The 18,180-nt window shown below is 36.7% G+C and overlaps 2 protein-coding genes across 5 annotated transcripts in view; one reads left to right on the top strand and one right to left on the bottom strand.

Moving 5' to 3' along the window:
• LOC127869069 (katanin-interacting protein-like) overlaps positions 1 to 6,668 on the bottom strand; it is an 89,251-nt gene extending 82,583 nt beyond the window's left edge. For both annotated transcript variants that reach the window (XM_052411349.1, XM_052411350.1), the window contains exons 1-7: positions 6,533 to 6,668; positions 5,392 to 5,444; positions 4,484 to 4,554; positions 4,090 to 4,286; positions 1,928 to 2,113; positions 1,228 to 1,346; positions 434 to 511 (exon numbers count right to left, since the gene is read on the bottom strand). In XM_052411349.1, coding sequence (XP_052267309.1) covers positions 434 to 511; positions 1,228 to 1,346; positions 1,928 to 2,113; positions 4,090 to 4,286; positions 4,484 to 4,554; positions 5,392 to 5,444; positions 6,533 to 6,539 — 711 coding nt within the window. In that variant the 5' untranslated portion in view covers positions 6,540 to 6,668. The remainder of the gene's footprint in view (positions 1 to 433; positions 512 to 1,227; positions 1,347 to 1,927; positions 2,114 to 4,089; positions 4,287 to 4,483; positions 4,555 to 5,391; positions 5,445 to 6,532) is intronic.
• A 23-nt stretch (positions 6,669 to 6,691) lies between these two features.
• LOC127869067 (tRNA-splicing endonuclease subunit Sen54-like) lies at positions 6,692 to 18,180 on the top strand. 3 transcript variants are annotated; one of them, XR_008044391.1, is made up of 9 exons: positions 6,692 to 6,828; positions 11,582 to 11,746; positions 12,217 to 12,280; positions 12,706 to 12,789; positions 14,020 to 14,168; positions 15,333 to 16,183; positions 16,435 to 16,489; positions 16,883 to 17,090; positions 17,364 to 17,511. XR_008044391.1 is itself a non-coding variant. In XM_052411347.1 (9 exons), exons 1-9 carry the CDS (start codon positions 6,821 to 6,823, stop codon positions 17,518 to 17,520), a joined length of 1,644 nt encoding a protein of 547 aa, XP_052267307.1. In that variant the 5' UTR covers positions 6,692 to 6,820; the 3' UTR covers positions 17,521 to 18,180. The 3 variants fall into 3 exon arrangements, 2 of the variants coding, with proteins under 2 accessions (XP_052267307.1, XP_052267306.1); XM_052411347.1 differs by having other exon boundaries at positions 16,883 to 16,993; positions 17,364 to 18,180; XM_052411346.1 differs by having other exon boundaries at positions 16,883 to 16,993; positions 17,349 to 18,180.

The following is an 18,180-nucleotide window of genomic DNA, read 5'->3' as shown; positions in this document are numbered from 1 at the left end:
GAATAAACACAACCGGTCGCCATTTGTCGGAAGTGCCAGGCGCGCATTAATAGCACGTTAGAGTTGCGCCCCTTTGAAAAGTTTTGTTTTTATCGAAAACGCCAATGAAAGGCTCTACGATTTCAAAAGATATTTCCAGCGAAAATAAAAGGCACTGGCGATTGGGAACAGCACCTAGGATTGTTGGGAACTGTTGATATGGACATTGGGAAAGGTTCCGTGCTAAAATTGGGAAGCCTCCGGTAGGTTTCGGGAAAGGTACCGTTCCCCGGTACTAGTTAAAGAATGAAAAAAAAACGCCGTCAAATAAAAAAAATATTTAACCTGTACAGCTATACTTTATCCTAGTATACTTAATTGTTTATGATCCAACAAAAACCTTTATTTATATTAAAACTGAGCAATATTATTTCTCAACCAAATGCAGTCTAACCTCTAGTTTCTCATCCTCACTACAGTAGCTGTCACTGCTGTTAAACATGTCGCTTTCCCTGGGTGCCTGAGGCTTGCGCTGCCATGAAAGAAATGTGTGCATATTTCTCAGCATAAACATGGGACATTACAATACTGCTGTATCTTTAAAACAGATGGATACTTTTTACAAACTGCTTTGTTGGTTGATAGCCATGAAGCATTTTGCAAAACTTAAACTTAGAAGATGCACTGTTCCTGTTTCAAACTGAAAGGTAGAGGAAAAAAATTGGGGTGTACAACCAAAGCAGCCATTATTTACTTTACAACTACAGGCGTGTGATTTAAGAACTACCTTGTGGAAGGAAAATGTCCTAACTCCCATACAGCCTTCAATAAAACTCTTTATTTGTTTATAGATCCATACAAATTAAATTATTAATAACCATTTGTAAAATTAGCATGACATGGAATGGGGGGGGAATAAGCTGAAAGGAGGAGAAATCAAACTATTGAACTACAATCAGGTAAAATAATTTTTTGTATTTGATTCAGTTTCCGAAAAAAGATCCTGACATCATTTCATGTATATGAATACCATTTAACAGACCTTGTTGTAATACAGCTTAGACTAAAAAAGAAACAAGTGAGTTCGTTAATTGATATCTCTCGCCAATTTAAACCATTTTGTGATGGACGGATTGACAGAATGACGGACTGATTGACAACGACAATTCTATATATAATATATAATAATTCAAAATCACATCTGTTGCATACTGGTATATGTATAGATCTGACCCAACATCAACTTACAACAGGCTTGTTATGCTGTGATTGTGTTACAATTTCCGTGTTCTCACTGCCGCTGCTGCGAACATCGTCTGAATCTTCCCCTGACTCGAAATCATCAGCATATCGTCCTGTCAGGATATCTGCATTGGAACAGATAGTATTTGGGGCCATTACTCTGTGAAAAGGGAGTTAAATGCATGTGTGTAAAATTATTGTCCCAGATTAGCCTGTGGAGTCTGCACAGGCTAAACAGAGACGACATTTTCCGCTATAATTGTATTTTTCATAATAAAAAACTCTTCTAGGTGAAAATCCAGTTTAGACGGAAAGTGTTATCCCTGATTAGCCTGTGACAACTGCACAGGATAATATGGGGCAAATCTTTACTTATATGCCTTTGACCTCCTTTTAACAGAGTGAGGCAAATTTTATTTCTGACAACCACTTCACATAGTGCAGTCGTAAAAATGAGCAGTTTTACACAGCAAGCATGCATTCCTATATCATTATTACTAGAGACCAGAAATTGCTCCAAGCCTGTCTATATGAATCAAAGAAGCTGAGCAAGCATGATCCGAAACTTGTCAATGCACAAGGCTCAGCATTCCAGTCTTTATATTAGTTAATACTATTCAAAATACAAAAGATTTGTAAGTAAACATATTAAATTATGTTTAAAAAAACGCATGAAAATCTGTGAACAAATCCTTATAAATTTTACCTGGGGCTTTGACTTTTTTCCCACCGTCAGTAGTCTTAATTTCCATAGACTCAACATTCCAGTTCCGTCGACGTTCCCTTGCGTTTGGGGCGGTTTTTGCACGCGCCACATCGCGTTGGCGTTCCACTTCCAGTCGAGCAATCTCAACTAGTGCCTGGTTATCCAATATGTTGGGATTGCGTACCTCTGTGAAACATGGTAAATCACAGAGTAGTTGTTTTTTACATTTATTGATTTACATTTTCAAATTAAGCTTGTAAGCAAATCCTTAGACTCATAGATAGGGACACTTTGTAGTCAGTTTTCTGACAAGAACCCGTACCAAATCATATTTACTACACCACCATGACAAAAGTTAAAGAAAAGTTCAGAAAAAGAAAAATGGCTGATTCATCTAATTGTGGCATACCGTTAATTCTTTACACAAGATTGTTTGAACTTCAGAATTTAATTTTATAAAGTTCACTCCAAATGATCAATGTCTATATGAAGTGCCTAAAGAAAACAACCAAAAATGTACAGGGGCTTTGTTAATCAGTTGCTTCAAAAAAATCTAGACTTTATTATGGCCAAAACTTTGCTATTAATATGAATTATTTAGCTGTGAAAATAAACTTTAAGTTTTTATTCTTAATCAAACTGTTTTGCAGCATACAACTAAAAATGACGCGGCAGAGGCTGACGCATATCCCCACGCCGCATGCTAGACTCAGGGGCGCCCCAGGGTTGGTGATGCCCATGCATAGTTTAGATTGACCGTATTGTCATAAGAGAAGTTCAGTATCAATTAGAAGTGAATCGGTATAGAAATGAAGAAATTATAGTAAAAGGCAATTTTGGGTGGTCGTGGCCTATGTGGGCGGGGTGCCCCAGGGTTGGTAATTGGGCCATACATAGTTGAGATTGACCGAATTGTCATAAAAGAGGTTCAGTATCAATTTGAAGTAAATGGGTGTAGAAATGAAGAAATTATAGTAAAAGGCAATTTTGGGTGGGTGTGGCCTATGTGGGTGGGGCGCCCCAGGGTTGGTAATGGGGCTATGCATAGTTGAGATTGACTATATTGTCATAAGAGAGGTTCAGTATCAATTTGAAGTGAATCCGCGTAAAAATTAATAATTATAGTAAAAGGCAATTTTGGGTGAGCGTGGCCTATGTGGGCGGGCGCCTCAGGGTTGGTAATGGGGCCATGCATAGTTGAGATTAACCGTATTGTCATAAGAGAGGTTCAGTATCAATTTGAAGTGAATCGGTGTAGAAATGAAGAAATTATAGTAAAAGGCAATTTTGGGTGGGTGTGGCCTATGTGGGTGGGGCGCCCCAGGGTTGGTGGGCAATGCATAGTTGAGATTGACTGTATTGTCATAAGAGAAGTTCAGTATCAATTTGAAGTGAATCAGTGTAGAAATAAAGAAATTATAGAAAAATGCAATTTTGGGCGGGCGTGGCCTATGTGGGCGGGGCGCCCCAGGGTTGGTAATGGGGCCATGCATAGTTTAGATTGACCGTATTGTCATAAGAGAGGTTCAGTAACAATTTGAAGACAATCGGTGAAGAAATGAAGCAATTATAGTAAAATAACCTAAATAAATGAGTAAAAATCTCTGACCCGGCCCCACCCCCCATAACTTTTGACCCAGGGGTCAGATCAAAATTCCAAATAGTGCAGGGTCGCTCATATGCTCATAGCTACCATGTGTGCAAGTTTCAAGGTTCTAGTGCTTATAGTGTAGGAGGAGATAGTGGCCAGGACGGACGGACAGACAGACGGCAGAGATAACCACAAAATCCCAACGCTTTTCACAAAGCATGGGGATAATAAGTGGTATTCTATAATCAACCTTTTAAAAACAAACAATTAGTGGTTATCTTAAATCAACCAACGCAACAGCAAACATTAAGTTGTATTTCTTCATCAACCTTTGACACAGCAAACAATAACTTGAATTCCTTAATCAATCGAAAGACAGCAAACAATAATTTGTATTCCTTAATCAACCAACGAGACAGCAAACAATAAGTTGTCAACCTTAATGAAGAAACAAAACAACGAGCAATAAGTTGTATTCCTTAACCAACCTAAGAAACAGCAAAGAATACATCATATTCCCAAAACAAACTACAAGTCATCAAACAATTATTGAATTTCTTAATAAACTTACCACCAGCTGTTTTTGGCTTGCGGGCAGTTTTTGGTTGCTGGGGTTGTGTTGGAATCGTTGCTTTGCTACCAGGTGATTTTCCAGAGGGTCTAGCATTCTTATGCGGGCCATTGACATACAGGGAAAACCCGTGCTCTCTGCGTTCTTTCTCAACCTGATCCTTATCTTTATTTTTTTCTCGCAGACGCTTCTGTAACCTGATATTTTAGATTGCCTGTTAGTGCTAAAGACTTCAGTTAAATACATTTTCCACATACTCATATTTGAAAAATATATTAAATTTACAATTATATTTTACATCAACATATGGATGCATAAAAATAGTATGGCACATCATCCTGCTATTTTTCCATAGCTCTTTGCCTACATCCAATGTCTGGTTGATATAGCTCACCTATTCCTCTCTTGCAACAGAACCAAATATTCCTCATATCCTGGCAGAACTTCCTCCTTGGCAGCCGCTAACTGTGAAAAAAAAAAATTAAACTAGAAATGGCCGGCAGAGGCCGATGCGTATCCCCACGCCGCATGTTTGACCCAGGGGCGCCCCAGGGTTGGTAATGGGGCCATGCATAATTGAGATTGACCGTATTGTCATATTGTCATTATAGGAAGTTTAGTATCAATTAGAAGTGAATCGGTGTAGAAAGGAAGAAATGATAGTAAAAGGCAATTTTGGGTAGGTGTAGTCTATGTGGGCAGGGCGCCCCAGGGTTGGTAATGGGGCCATGCATAGTTGAGATTGACCTTAGTGTCATAAGAGAGGTTCAGTATCAATTTGAAGTAAATCGGTGTAGAAATGAAGAAGTTAATGTAAAATAACCTAAAAAAATGAGTGAAAATCTCTGACCCGGCCCCACCCGAACCCCCATAACTTTTGACCCAGTGGTCAGATCAAAATTCCAAATAGTGCAGGGTCGCACATATGCTCATAGCTACCATGTGTGTAAGTTTCAAGGTTCTAGTGCTAATAGTGTAGGAGGAGATAGTGGCCAGGACGGACAGACGGACAACCGGACAGACGGCGCAGATAACCACAATATCCCCACGCTTTTAAAAACGCATGGGGATAATGACAATCACATGAATGGAAAATTCATTCAATCAAAAAAACACATCTATAGTCGTGATAAGATGTAATATTTAAGTATTGCACATTGTATTTTGCATTTTATTAGTGAATGAACTGTCAGGAACATTAATAAGGTGAGCACAACAATCAGACGCCCTAAACATGTTTTTAAATCACAATGCAACACAAAAATGGATGCCAAAAAAGGTGGAGGAATACAGTCATTTTACCCAGGGTTTGTCATCAGTATCTCTGCCTGAAGATGATTTCTTACTACCAGCGCCTGAAAGTTGCAAGTATAATATATCAATTTGATCGTTCTTTGAATAACTACCAGAGACTGAGCAAGAACCATGTGACTAATATAGGTCTAGGCTTGGTCTTGAAACCATAATCGCCAACTGAGCTAACTGGCCTTGAGGAAAGCAACTGATTGAATGCTGTCTTCATGCTCAAAATTTGCCCTATGTTACAACCATAGGGACCCGTCACAAAAACAAAAACAATTTTTTTATATATAATATATAGACTATATATTTTATATAAAAAAATTTTTTGTGTGTGACGGGTCCCTATGGTTACAACATGGGTGATTTGTTATTTAGCAAGTAGACAACTAGTCATGTATCATGTAGAGCTTATGTAAACTCTGATCTTTATTCTATTATTACTTATTGAGTCCGACTAGTAATTCAAATCAAAGTGTCTGTGATGACCATGTTATGTCACTGGGTAAAACCCAGATGCCCTTTCAGATTAGTTGGTAGAAAACTCAAGGTCCAGAATGTGGTACGCTTTTCCAAAATGATTAATTAAAAGGGAGTTCTATGTTAAATGTTAACAGGAGTAGTGTATTGTGCCAGTGTGTTGAACAGCCAGTTGCCTGGTATACTTATATGGTAGAGTGCTGTCTAGTGGTTTGGGGTTAATTATTTTCACCAGTTTATAACTTGTATTTCATGTCAGATGTAAATGTTATCATATATGGTACAGGCATTAATAAGGTAATTTTTGAAAACATCAATCCTTGGCAGTAAGTAAGAATTTTTATTATAAAAGAAAACATGATATCCAAGGCCTGTTTTATGCATATTATAAAGAGTAGAATAATTGTCACATTATGGAAAAGGTGAAAACCGGCAGGTCTGGTTTCTAGAAAAATGGATAACGGCTTACCCCTAGCTAATTAATTATTATCTCTCTTCATATTTTGTATATGTTTTAAAGACATAATTTTGAATGGACTTTACAATTTAACGGTGTTTCACCCTGTCTTGAAAAAGGCAACTTCGCAGAGAAACAAAAAACATTGAAGTGACATATAAATGATGATATTTCAGTGGTAAATAATTAATCTATCTGTATACTTACGTTCCATGTTGTAACTATATTTACTTGTTGCATGGAAAGAAAGAGAAAGGTGTGTTGTTCCTTAATTATTCAGTTTCTATGCAAATATTTGGACAAGTTGATGCACAGGGGAATTCGTCCGCCATGATTGTTCAGGTAAATAACGCATGCGCAACAGTGGTTTTGTACACGAAAGTTATAACTTATCATTATCGCAACTCCAAAGTCCGTGCTAAAAAAATTACGGAAAATCAACATTATGATTAATCAAGCATAATTTCCTACAGATCTTTAAATATTGATTGAGTCATGCACAGGTTAACCTTGATTTGTTATAACTTTTATTCCTTTATGACGACGTGACTTAAATTTGTATCAGATCTTAAATTTGTGAAGTGATCCATTTTCGGACAACCAAACATTTCGGACACTCAAAATTCTTGAATGATTTGTATTTTCTCTTAAGATCGCCATGTAAGTTAAAGTACCCTCCAAAGGATCAGAACCATATTTCAAATTGGCTAGATTGAACTTTACCGGTACGCAGTTGTTTACCACTATCGACAAAGCGGGGGTTTCGGGGCGGTAGCCCCCGATGCTAAGGAAATATATAGGATAAAAAGGATTATAAGGTGTTGCGTTAGTTGTTAGGTGTTAAGGGTTAGGGTACGCTGTTTGGTGTTAAGTGTTGCGTACCGGTAAAGTTCAATTGTCCCTTTAAATTTTTCTTAGGCTCGATTGGTCATTGTCAGCTTGGGGTGCTTATGAGTACCCTGGGTACTCAAGTACAAGTTAAATGTACCCTGGGTACGGAATATATACTAAAAGGTACATTTACAATTTAGACTGTACCAGAGTTTTATTCCCGCCAAGAATCTAATGTTGTATAACCCACAGGTGTAGGGCGGGTGGCCAAGTCACTTTAACACTATCAATTTGTCATAAAACAATATTTTTTATCATATTGACCAAAAAAAAAAATTCTAAATTTTTTTTTTTTTCTGATATGATAGATATGAACAAGGTAGGTATCTCTTGACACAGAAAAATCGCCTTCATCAACATTTTTAGCGATTAATTGCCTAAATGGCGGTCGATTTTCGTAAACTATGTACCATTTTGTTGGGAAAGGTTGCCTCGTGACGAAAAATGACCACAAACAGCTACTTGCCAACATATACTACAAGAAAATACTTCTCGAACTCGTAGAAATGCTAGATCGGCGTCGATCTGACTGATAGTTCAGTGTCGATTTTACAAGAGTAAAACTATCGAAATACGCCAGCTACCGAACATAATCCGCATTAGAACAATAAACCAAAAACGATTTTATCAACTTACAACACAGATTTGTCTTTTTGTGCACACCAAACACTAATATAATCGTTATGTTTGAATGTTTATGTCCATCATGTACAATGATCCGGGTCATGGCAGGCGCTTGCAAAACGTCCTTCACCTTACGCTATTTATCCAACGATAAAGCGTCTGATCGACATGTAGAGCTCAGGACTTGAAATTGTCGATAAACAATGCCCGATTTACGACGATTTCGACAGTATAGCGCAAACAAAAGGACGAATCTGTGTTGTAAGTTGATAAACTCGTATTTGTTTATTGTACTAATACAGATTATGTTCGGTAGCTGGCGTATTTCGATAGTTTTACTCTTGTAAAATCGGCATTGAACTATCGGTCAGATCGACGCCGACCTAGCATTCCTACGAGTTCGAGAAGTATTTTCTTGTAGTTTATGTTGGCAAGTAGCTGTTTGTGGTCATTTTTCGTCACGAGGCAACCTTTCCCAACAAAATGGTACATAGTTTCAGGGCTCGAAATTAACACTCGCACACTCGCAAAATGCGAGTGAAAAATACCGATTGCGAGTTAACTTTTAAGCCACTAGTATTTTTTTGCGAGTAAAGAAATAGTGAAAAAAAACACAAGTTATATTGCTAAATGCGCTCCACATCATGAACAATAAACCGTAGGTCAATTTATAGAATGTCCAAATACCCGTATGCGGAAGCACACACCTTGTATGTAGACTGGTATACTTATATTACAGATACGCGGATGGTATTGGTACAAAGAACGTGAAACAGTCTAATATTCGTTGTTGTTTTTTATTGAGTGCACCGGGATTGTCTCCCATATGGCCATCGCTTCCAGAAAGAGGTGTTAGTTGGTTACGGGGGATAGTGCAAGATACAGGAGACACCCCGTTCCAGAGGTGACCCTGGGTCTTTTTAGTGCCCGGTGTATAGCACCTAGTACACTGCACCTCGGTTTCACGTCTCATGCGAAAGACGAGTTAGTAGGTTAGGTGCAGCGGGGGATCGAACCAGCGATCTCTGGATTGTGAAGCAAGTGTGTTACCACTAGACCACCGATCCACTACATTCTACTATTCACAAGTGTTCATTTAACTTAAACAGACTAGTTGCGAAAAAATAACTAGTTTCTTTTTGCCCACAGACGGAAAAAACAATACGAAAGATAGAGCAAAGTTAACCGTTGAGTTAGGAAAAAAACAGAAAGTAAATCCTTCTATGAAAACAGTAAAAATTGGGGAAAATAACTTAATATAAAACTAAAATTTGCAAGTATGTTTTTGATTTTGCGAGTTGTTATTAAAGCTGCTCGCAATGTTTTGCAAGTAGTAAAAAAAGTTAAATTCAAGCCCTGAGTTTACGAAAATCGACCGCCATTTAGGCAATTTATCGCTTAAAATGTTGATGAAGGTGATTTTTCTGTGTCAAGAGATACCTACCTTGTTCATATATATCATATCAGAAAAAAAAATATTTTAGAATTATTTTTTTTTGTCATATTGATAAAAAATATTGTTTTATGACAAATTGATAGTGTTAAAGTGACTTGGCCACGCGCCCTACACCTGTGGTATAACCAACTACATGATACCAAGAAGAAACAAAATTATTTTTGAACACAACCTGACTCAACAAGCTTTTTATGTCCCCAACCACTATAGTTTTGTTTTTTTGCCCCAACTTTAACATTTGCAATAACTTTTGCAATATTGAAGATAGCAACTTGATATTTGATATTTATAGCTTCAAAGTGGCGCAAAAGGGGACATAGTGTTTCTTACAAACACATATCTTGTTGAGTATGAGTTTTCACATGAACATGATAATTAAATAATTACCAATTTAGCGTTACAATTCTTGGGCACGTTTTAGTATATTTTTCATTCCTGTGGAACATTTAAGTATACAATACAGGGCCCTCTATCTATCAAATCTGCCGCCCAATTTCGGCCGCAGACCCCCCGCCTGAAAATTATATTTTTTCCCCCCATAACTGCTTTTTTCACCCTAAGAAAATGAAAAAAAAATCACTGATTTATAGTTGAAAATTGACTCCAATATATCACGGTCCGTTATATTGCGTTTTCCGATATATCGCGGATTGGCTATGGCATTCAAAAATCTAACAAACATAATACCCAAATTACATGTTTTAATCTGAGAATTTGCTGAGATCAAATCAGTTCCAAGCTAGTATTTTACCCTATTTTTCACCCACTTTAATTTTCTGTTTAATCCGACATTCATAATCCAGTTTTGACAAGACTGTTTGCTTTCATTGTACATCACTTAAACACCTGTGTATTGCGATTAAGCTGGGTTCCCACTGCCAATCAGTTCAACTCCATCAAGCCCAACCAAGCGATCGGGTACTGGTCTGGTTCGGTCGGCATGAGTGGTCGGGTAGATCGGCATTGGTCGGGCTTTCTACCTGATAATTTTTTGACATGTCAAAAAAATATCGAGTAGCGGTCAAGTAGGAAATGGATTGAGAAGCGCTCGGGAAGTGGTCGTTTATTAATCGTAAAATGTTGTAAAAAGCCTAATAACCAAACTTTGATGTGTATATCTATCTTTAGCACATGTTAAATTGCAAGATACATTTTGGGGTACCGGTATTATTTTGATGCATTTGACAATTTCAATTTGCAAAACACGCCACATGTCAAGACCTTTATACCAAAATTCTGGTATATGCAATTATACATTTCAAAATTATAGATTTATGTCTTGACATAATTATGTGACAGCATTTGCAGCGTTGTTTTCAGCACATAAGTCAAGTCTGTACTACAAAACCTGTTTGCTGAAGTTTCTTCAGCTAATATTACAGATGTTTACATGAAGTTATGTACAGTAATGTATGAATGAATTGTGTCCAGTACAAAAAAATTATGTTTCAAATTAAATGATTGAGAAGTGTTCTGCTTTCATTTCATATGTAATTTTAACCCTTCATTTCAAACCAATTAATGTCCTAAATATGTGTAAAAAAAAAAATTGACTTAAACTCGGTCTCCTATCTTTAAATAAAAAAACTCTGTGTCTACTGTTATCCATATCCAAATAAGCTAGTTTTGGTAAATACTTATTAGTCTTTGGTAAATTCTCTTTCTCAGACTGAAAGAATGGCAATAGTGTAGCGATATCTCATTTGTGCACTTGTCCATTGACAGGTTAATTTAAAATAATATTTATTGTCATTTCAGGCTTTTCTAATATTTTTACATCATTTTCCTACCTGATAATTTTTCTTGACAATTGGACTAGTTACTGGTAGACAGAACCAATTTACTTGTCCAGTAGTAAAATAACCTGAATCATTGTAGTTAGGCACATGCATGCTGAAAAATTTGTCGTCTGCTAAATTGTTGTCTGCTGAATTTCTAAAATTAGCATTTTCTTCGATTTTTTTCAAAGAATACTATCAGAATAGCAAACAGTTTGGATCCTGATGAGACACCACATTCTGTGGCGTCTCATCTGGATCCAAACTGTCTTCAAAGACCTTCAAAATTCGGTTCCAGCACTGAAAGAGTTACGTGAGTTTCATCTCATGAAATAAAATACTGAATTACAGGTTTTGGAATGTCGTAACCCTTTCCCACGCAGAAGCAAAGTGAAAATGGCTATGTGCAAACAGCATAAAACCAGAACAGCCTCTGAGTTACTCGCAACTCTTTCTAACTGGCAAAGGGTTAAAGTAATGCACTTTTATTTTTATTTTATGTTTTAGTGCAGATGAGCTGTTTAGGGTGCGGCAAGGCTTGGAAAAGAGTGTGCCACAGAAAGGTGGCGTAAAAGACTTCATGCCAGATGGCTCCTGGATTCAAGGCAAGCAGATAGAAAAATTCCATGAGGAACGGGAAAAGGTGCTTGCAGAGCCAAGAGTTCAGAAAAAGTATAGACTATTTAAAAAGTATTTAAAACACAATGCTTGATTAATTCAACAATCAAAATAATTTTCCATTTGATATCAGTTTTTGAAAATTATAAGGTCTTTTTAAAAATTGTTTCATATAAGTAATAATGGATGAAAATTATTTGTGTTGTTAACAAGTTATTGAAAAAACAAACTCACAGCATTATTCGTAAGGATGGGAACGAATATTCTAATTTATTCTACCGGTATTAAAGGAAATCATGTGCTTACAAGATTCTATTGCAGTAAGTTATATTTGACGTGTTTTGCAATACACATTTGCACTTCATGACTTTACAGTTTAAAATGTACTGGTTATGTTATTCACAAGCAGACAAAAGTATAAAATCCTGGATTTATCAAAATCCAGCTTGAAACTTGTACCTTAATACAAAAGCATGATGATTTTCAGCACTTTCAAAGCTTTGATTGCTTGTAAAATGTTTCAGGTGTGACTATGTACATGGTTTATGGACCAATGAATCGCGGCTTGTGGAAATTGAACATGAAGGGGTTTGCATTTGTTATTATTTTGGTTTTCGTCACATTGTTTTTGACATTATCATTAGCTATTTTGGGAATGGAATATCATCTATGGAAACTACCTCTGTTGTTATACATCTATGCTAAGTTTTGGCAAGATTTTATACGTTAAATTGTAATTATCTAATCTGACTTTATATCAATAATGAATGCCTTGAATAAAGAGCAAGAATAACCTGCTAATAATGCTGTGTTGTTTTCATGAATTGAACTTGGTTTGTTTTATCATGATTCAGAACTAAATATTAACTTTTGAAAACTCTTGTCCTGTTGGACTTTTGGCCAGAAAAAATACTTGTCCTGAGTTAAAAGAATAAGAAAATGGTTCACTTAGTAAATAAATAATCACCAGTTACTCATAGACTAGTATATTATATTGTCTGTCTGTTTTTCAGAAGAGCTTCTGGAAAAATATGGGTTTTACCCGCAATGGACGAAAGTTTTTACATCCAGAAGAGGCCCTTTTTCTCATGGAAATGGTATGACCTCTGATAACCAGACAATTAACCCATTTATGCCTAGTGGACTCTCCCATCCTTCTAAATTGGATCAATTTATTTCCAAAATTAGGGAGGTCTAGTATATTTATTTCTATATTTAGAATATTTCTTACAGAAATTCCTTAAAGCAAACAGCGCAGACCCTGATCAGACGCCGCATCATGGGGTGTCTCATCTGGGTCTTCGCTGTTTGCCAATGCCTTTTTTCTAGACGCTAGGCATAAATGGGATAAAACTTCCAGGTACTAATTGACTTAGTACGTGTACTTGGTGTATGAGGTCTGTCTCAAAACTCTGTGACAAATGCTACAAAGGAAAAGAAAACAAAAAATTTAGGCATTTTTGTTCTCGTATACAATTTACAATTACAGTACTAATTATTTAGTTACAGATAAATGCACAATTTTAAATATATAGTTAAGGCTTATAAAATGTAATATTATTAGTAACACAGCTTCACACCATACAAGGTCAGTAAGACGAGGTCGTGCACAGTATCCTTCTTTCTCCATAAACCCTTTTCCACTTAGATCCATATTTTGATGCAGTTGTAGTCCCTTAGAAAGTTATATTTAATTTAAGACCTTTCTTACTAAATTCAAATTTTTAAGGCTTCATCTGGAAACCTTAGATACTGATGAGCAGTAAACAGCATAAAACCTGAACAGACTGCGAGTTACTCGCAGGCTGTTCTGGTTTTATGCTGTTTGCACATAGCCATTTTCACTTTGCTTCTGAGTTGGAAAGGGTTAACAAGATAACAGGAGACGAGTTTGCTATTCTACATTACATAACATCATCATAGTTACATCTGTGAAGTCAGTTACCGTGACTAACCTAATATGAGAAGCTACCAACCTAATATGTAATGATACACAGTCACCATATGACCTGGTTGAGCCGATGTAAAGAAGTACTAATATTTATATTCTGTATGAGGTAAGTTAACCCTTTACCACTTAGATACGGTTTTTTTTAACGCATTTGCAGTCCCTTAGAAAGTTTAATTTAATTTAAGACCTGTCTGACTAGATTCAACTTTTAAAGGCTTCATTTCCAACCATTATGATGAGCAGCAAACAGCCTAAAACCTGAACAGACTGCGAGTTACTCGCAGGCTGCTCTGGTTTTAGGCTGTTTGCACATAGCCATTTTCACTTTGCTTCTTAGTGGGACAGGGTTAAAGACCTACCGGTATACCCCTTTCAGAATGTGTTGCAAGTGTGGTACAATTTCCTACCAATGAGCATAGAGGGAGCGTATTGTAGATTCCTGGGCCCCACTCTTACCCTGGAGTTTCATCAGGTGTACGCCCATCTCCGAAGGATGGGATATGTGGTCATAAGACACAGGGGCAAGTGAGTCATGTTGCTAGATTTAGTGTTGTTTAGGGTAGCACTATGGTCATAAAGGATGTGTGGAATTCCGGTAAAGATCTATAGCAAAATAGCAGTTTGCTGTGCATAGCTTCTATTTGCTTCTTACTCTGGATGGGTCAAAACACAAAGTGTTAGAATGATTTTTAACCAGGTTTTCCGAAGGAATAAACTGGTTATTAGATTGGCGAATGCGGGCGGGCTGGCTGGCTGGCTGGCTGGCGGGCTGGCGGGCGGAACAAGCTTGTCCGGGCCATAACTTTGTTGTTCATTGTGAGATTTTAAAATCATTTGGCACATTTGTTAACCATCATTAGACGGTGTGTCGCGCGAAACAATTACGTCAATATCTCCAAGGTCAAGGTCACACTTTGAGTTCAAAGGTAAAAAATAGCCATAAATGAGCTTGTCTGGGCTATAACTATGTCATTCATTATGAGATTTTAAAATCATTTGGCACATTTGTTCACCATCATGGGACGGTGTGTCGCACGAAAGAATCACGTCAATATCTCCAATATCAAGGTCGCCACGACTAAAAATAGATTTATTTTAAAACAAACTTACAAAGGGGGTTAATTTTGTTTGTTCATTTCAAAAGTTCAGTTTGAGTTGTCTCCCTTTATCAGATTTTTTTTCACAATGAAAACCTGGTTTTGTGACAATTTGTCCCTTGTTTGTTAATATTTCAAGGCAAATGAAAACTATAAGTATAAGACTAAGAAAATCATTGGATTTAGTCAATAATTACAAAATGAGGCCAAACTGCTCCAGTTTTCCACCCTGCCCCTTTTGGCAGCATCCCGAATGTTTTGTGATACTGGATCTTTCACTAAAGTGGTCTTATTTTCATAAATATTTACACCAGAATTCTGTAACAAATACTGTCTGTTTTTCATGTGGGATTAAATAGAAAATGTTAAACTTCCAATTTAAATAATTATATTTTTACAGTTAAACCGTATTTATGTTGCCATGGGGTACTCTATATGGTTCCTGCCTATCACCTGGGAGGTACCGGTAACCGTTTAAGCCGCTCAGTGGGTCATTCCCAAAGACACCAAGTACTGGTTTTACCCAGGAAATAGACTCAAAAGCTTTACAATTAGAGTTGAAGTATATATGATTAAACTTAAATTTAAACAGGTTGGCTTCACGTTATGAGCGCGAGATAGGTCTAGACAAATACCAGAAAAAGAAAGAAAGACAGTTGGGAGATCCTATGACAAGCTCCCTTCTGACAAAGAAGAATTCTATTGAAGAGTTAGCTCAGATGGAAGGGTTAGAAAACTGTGTTACAGACAAAATGTGTGAACATGAAAAAGTGGCTGGTGAAGAAATAGTTGCATCTGAAAATTCCCAAATAAAAATGGATTGTGCTGCATCTATTGAGAAAGCTCACTCTCAGGAGACCGAAATTGGTGGGAATGAAGAAATGGGAAGTTCCTTAATATTACAGTCGCATATGAATTCAATAAAAGATTCTGCGGAATGCCTGAATGATAATGTTACGTCTTTAAGTCCAGTAGATGACAATATCTTGACAACTTTTAAACACAGTGATGCTACAAATAGTGCATTTAGCTCAGAGAGCCGCAATGCATCCGGGTTCCAATATAAATCCTCCGCATGGGATTTCAGGAAAATCGCTTTCCCAAACTTTGGAGCTGAGTGTGGTGATGTTATCAAGATTCAACGATCAGAAAGCAATCTTACGCCAGGCCATGTGGTTTGCGAATTGGATTGTTACGATTTTAATCGAATGGCCCACATCAACAAAAAGAAGGACAAAAAGAAAGACCTTGAAAGGGACAGGAAACTGAAGTTCTCAAACAATAACAGTAGATTTTCATCGTATCAAAATTCTAGAAATTGGTCTGAGTATAAAGTGTGTCTATACAACTGGAGGTCCAACAATTGGAGACAGGACCAGTTTCCGCACCTATTTGCTGACGGCCTTCAACCCCTCGTGCGACCAGAATTGGCAACATCAACAGGTATATCTAAGATTTAACCCTTTGCATGCTGGGAAATTTGTCGTCTGCTAAAATGTCGTCTGATGAATTAAAAAAACTAGCCATTTCTTCGATTTTTTTTCAAAAAATACTGTCAGAATAGCAAACAGTTTGGATCCTGATGAGACGCCACGTTCTGTTTGCAAAGGCCTTAAAAATTGGGTTCCAGCACTGAAAGAGTTGAGCTGTAACTGACAAACAGCGTTTGTGCATTATTTTGCTTTATATTACAGAAGCTATCCTACAGCAGTTGCAAGTTATCAAATCATCTACTAAACCACCAAGAAAGTGAGTAACACTAGATTGTTGTAGTGTGATTAAACAATAAAATCGGCTTCATATTTCAACAAGTTTCTACCAGCTTATTGTAGAATGAACTGATTTGACAGTTACCTTAAGCTTTTTTATTTGCTGTTAATGCAAGTGCGTAAAGTAATGTCCAAGATTAGCCTGTGCATTTTGCCCAGGCTAATCAAGGAGGACACTTTAAGCTTTATGATATTTTTGTTTTTACAAAGTATTTTCCAAACAAAAATCCAGTCTTTGCGGAAAGCGTTGTCCCTGATTAGCCTATGCAGACTGCACAGGCTGATCTGGGAGGACAGTTTATGAACATGAATTAAGCCCTGTTTTCCCAGAGCTAGACTCAGTACTTACATGTTCATATTCAACCTGATTCAGTTCAAAGGCTGATCCCCCAGCAGTTCTGCCCCACTTTGATGTGTACTCTCCAAATAAGAAGTTTAAAAAGACAAACCCAGGGACCCCAGACTTTCGTGTGATCGTCATGAGGTAAATCAGAAACATTTACGCAACACCAGCGTGTGAAAGGACTATATGTGCAAAAGTTAGGATTAAAAGAAGGAAATTATAAAAGAGGTCAACCGATGTGAGTTTTTAATCCAAGATCTCAATCATTTCTCTTTTCTGAATTTCTTAACATTTTTACCTTATGTAAGGGAATTATATAATGCCAAATTGTTTTTTAACAAAAAAACTTTTTTCATTGATTTGCAAAACAAATTCTCTTTTATAAACTCATGTCTATTAACATTTTTCATTATAGAAGAAAATTTCTTTATTCAGATCTCTTTTACTGCGGATGTATTAATAGTTGACTTATATTAATTTAAAATGCATAAAATAGACTCATTCAAACCAGATGTGATGAAAGTCCGCCAGACTTGAAGACAATATCAGACATAGATGTCTACTTTGATGACGATGTTCCACTTCACTGCGCAGTTGTCGATGCGGGGACGGTCATGTTCAATACTCTGTCTTTTTTCACGCTGCCAACTGAGGTTTCCCTTGGATAGCTATTTCAGTGGACAACTATGCAGTGGACTTTGCTGCTGTCATATTAATCCTTTCTGTGCCATTTTTGGTTCTTTGATATATCCTGGTTACCGTCTTATTAAATATTAAACAACAAATCTAATATACCATGCAATTTTGTTACAAGCATAATTGACAGATCAGCTTTATATAAATTAATATTTAAAATTAGCTTTTTTATTTGTATTGAAATTCGCCTTGGCTTCATTGACATTGAAATTGATTTACATTTTAACTTGCTAAGGCTTTGATCAAAATGAGTTTAGGCTCGGCTTTGATCAACATTGAACGAACTAATTTGGAAAGCATGGAGCTCATTGCCTGAAGGAGTTGTCTTGTAAAAACATTTGCTTTCTATATACTTTTATTTTCTCAGAGATTGACCGAAATAGGCGTCGCTTTAAATCCAAATGCAGCTGGTCTATATCTTACTTTGATTTGAGTAAAAATGATACAGATAGTGGTGGTTAATGCCAAGTTTAACTCAGAATTAAAGCAGTATTTGAATATTCCTGTTCAAAGAATATTCTTTATTCTTAGACTTAAGTCTAAGAATTGTTTGTGATTATGGACCCAGTTGTTTTGTTTTTGTCATTAAGTTGTGATCATGTAAGTGTATCTGAAATGAAAATTTACGTTGA

This window comes from Dreissena polymorpha, chromosome 2, assembly GCF_020536995.1.
Source record: "Dreissena polymorpha isolate Duluth1 chromosome 2, UMN_Dpol_1.0, whole genome shotgun sequence".
Taxonomy (NCBI): Eukaryota; Metazoa; Mollusca; class Bivalvia; order Myida; family Dreissenidae; genus Dreissena; species Dreissena polymorpha.
Note: the sequence above shows the minus strand (reverse complement) of the source record. Positions and strands in the feature narration are given on the sequence as shown.

What these genes read in the sequence shown, in the direction of transcription:
- LOC127869067 (XM_052411346.1), top strand. An exon ending in AGAATTGGCAACATCAACAG is followed by an intron (nt 16,184 to 16,434) that starts GTATATCTAAGA and finishes TTTATATTACAG; the next exon opens with AAGCTATCCTACAGCAGTTG. An exon ending in TCTACTAAACCACCAAGAAA is followed by an intron (nt 16,490 to 16,882) that starts GTGAGTAACACT and finishes AACCTGATTCAG; the next exon opens with TTCAAAGGCTGATCCCCCAG.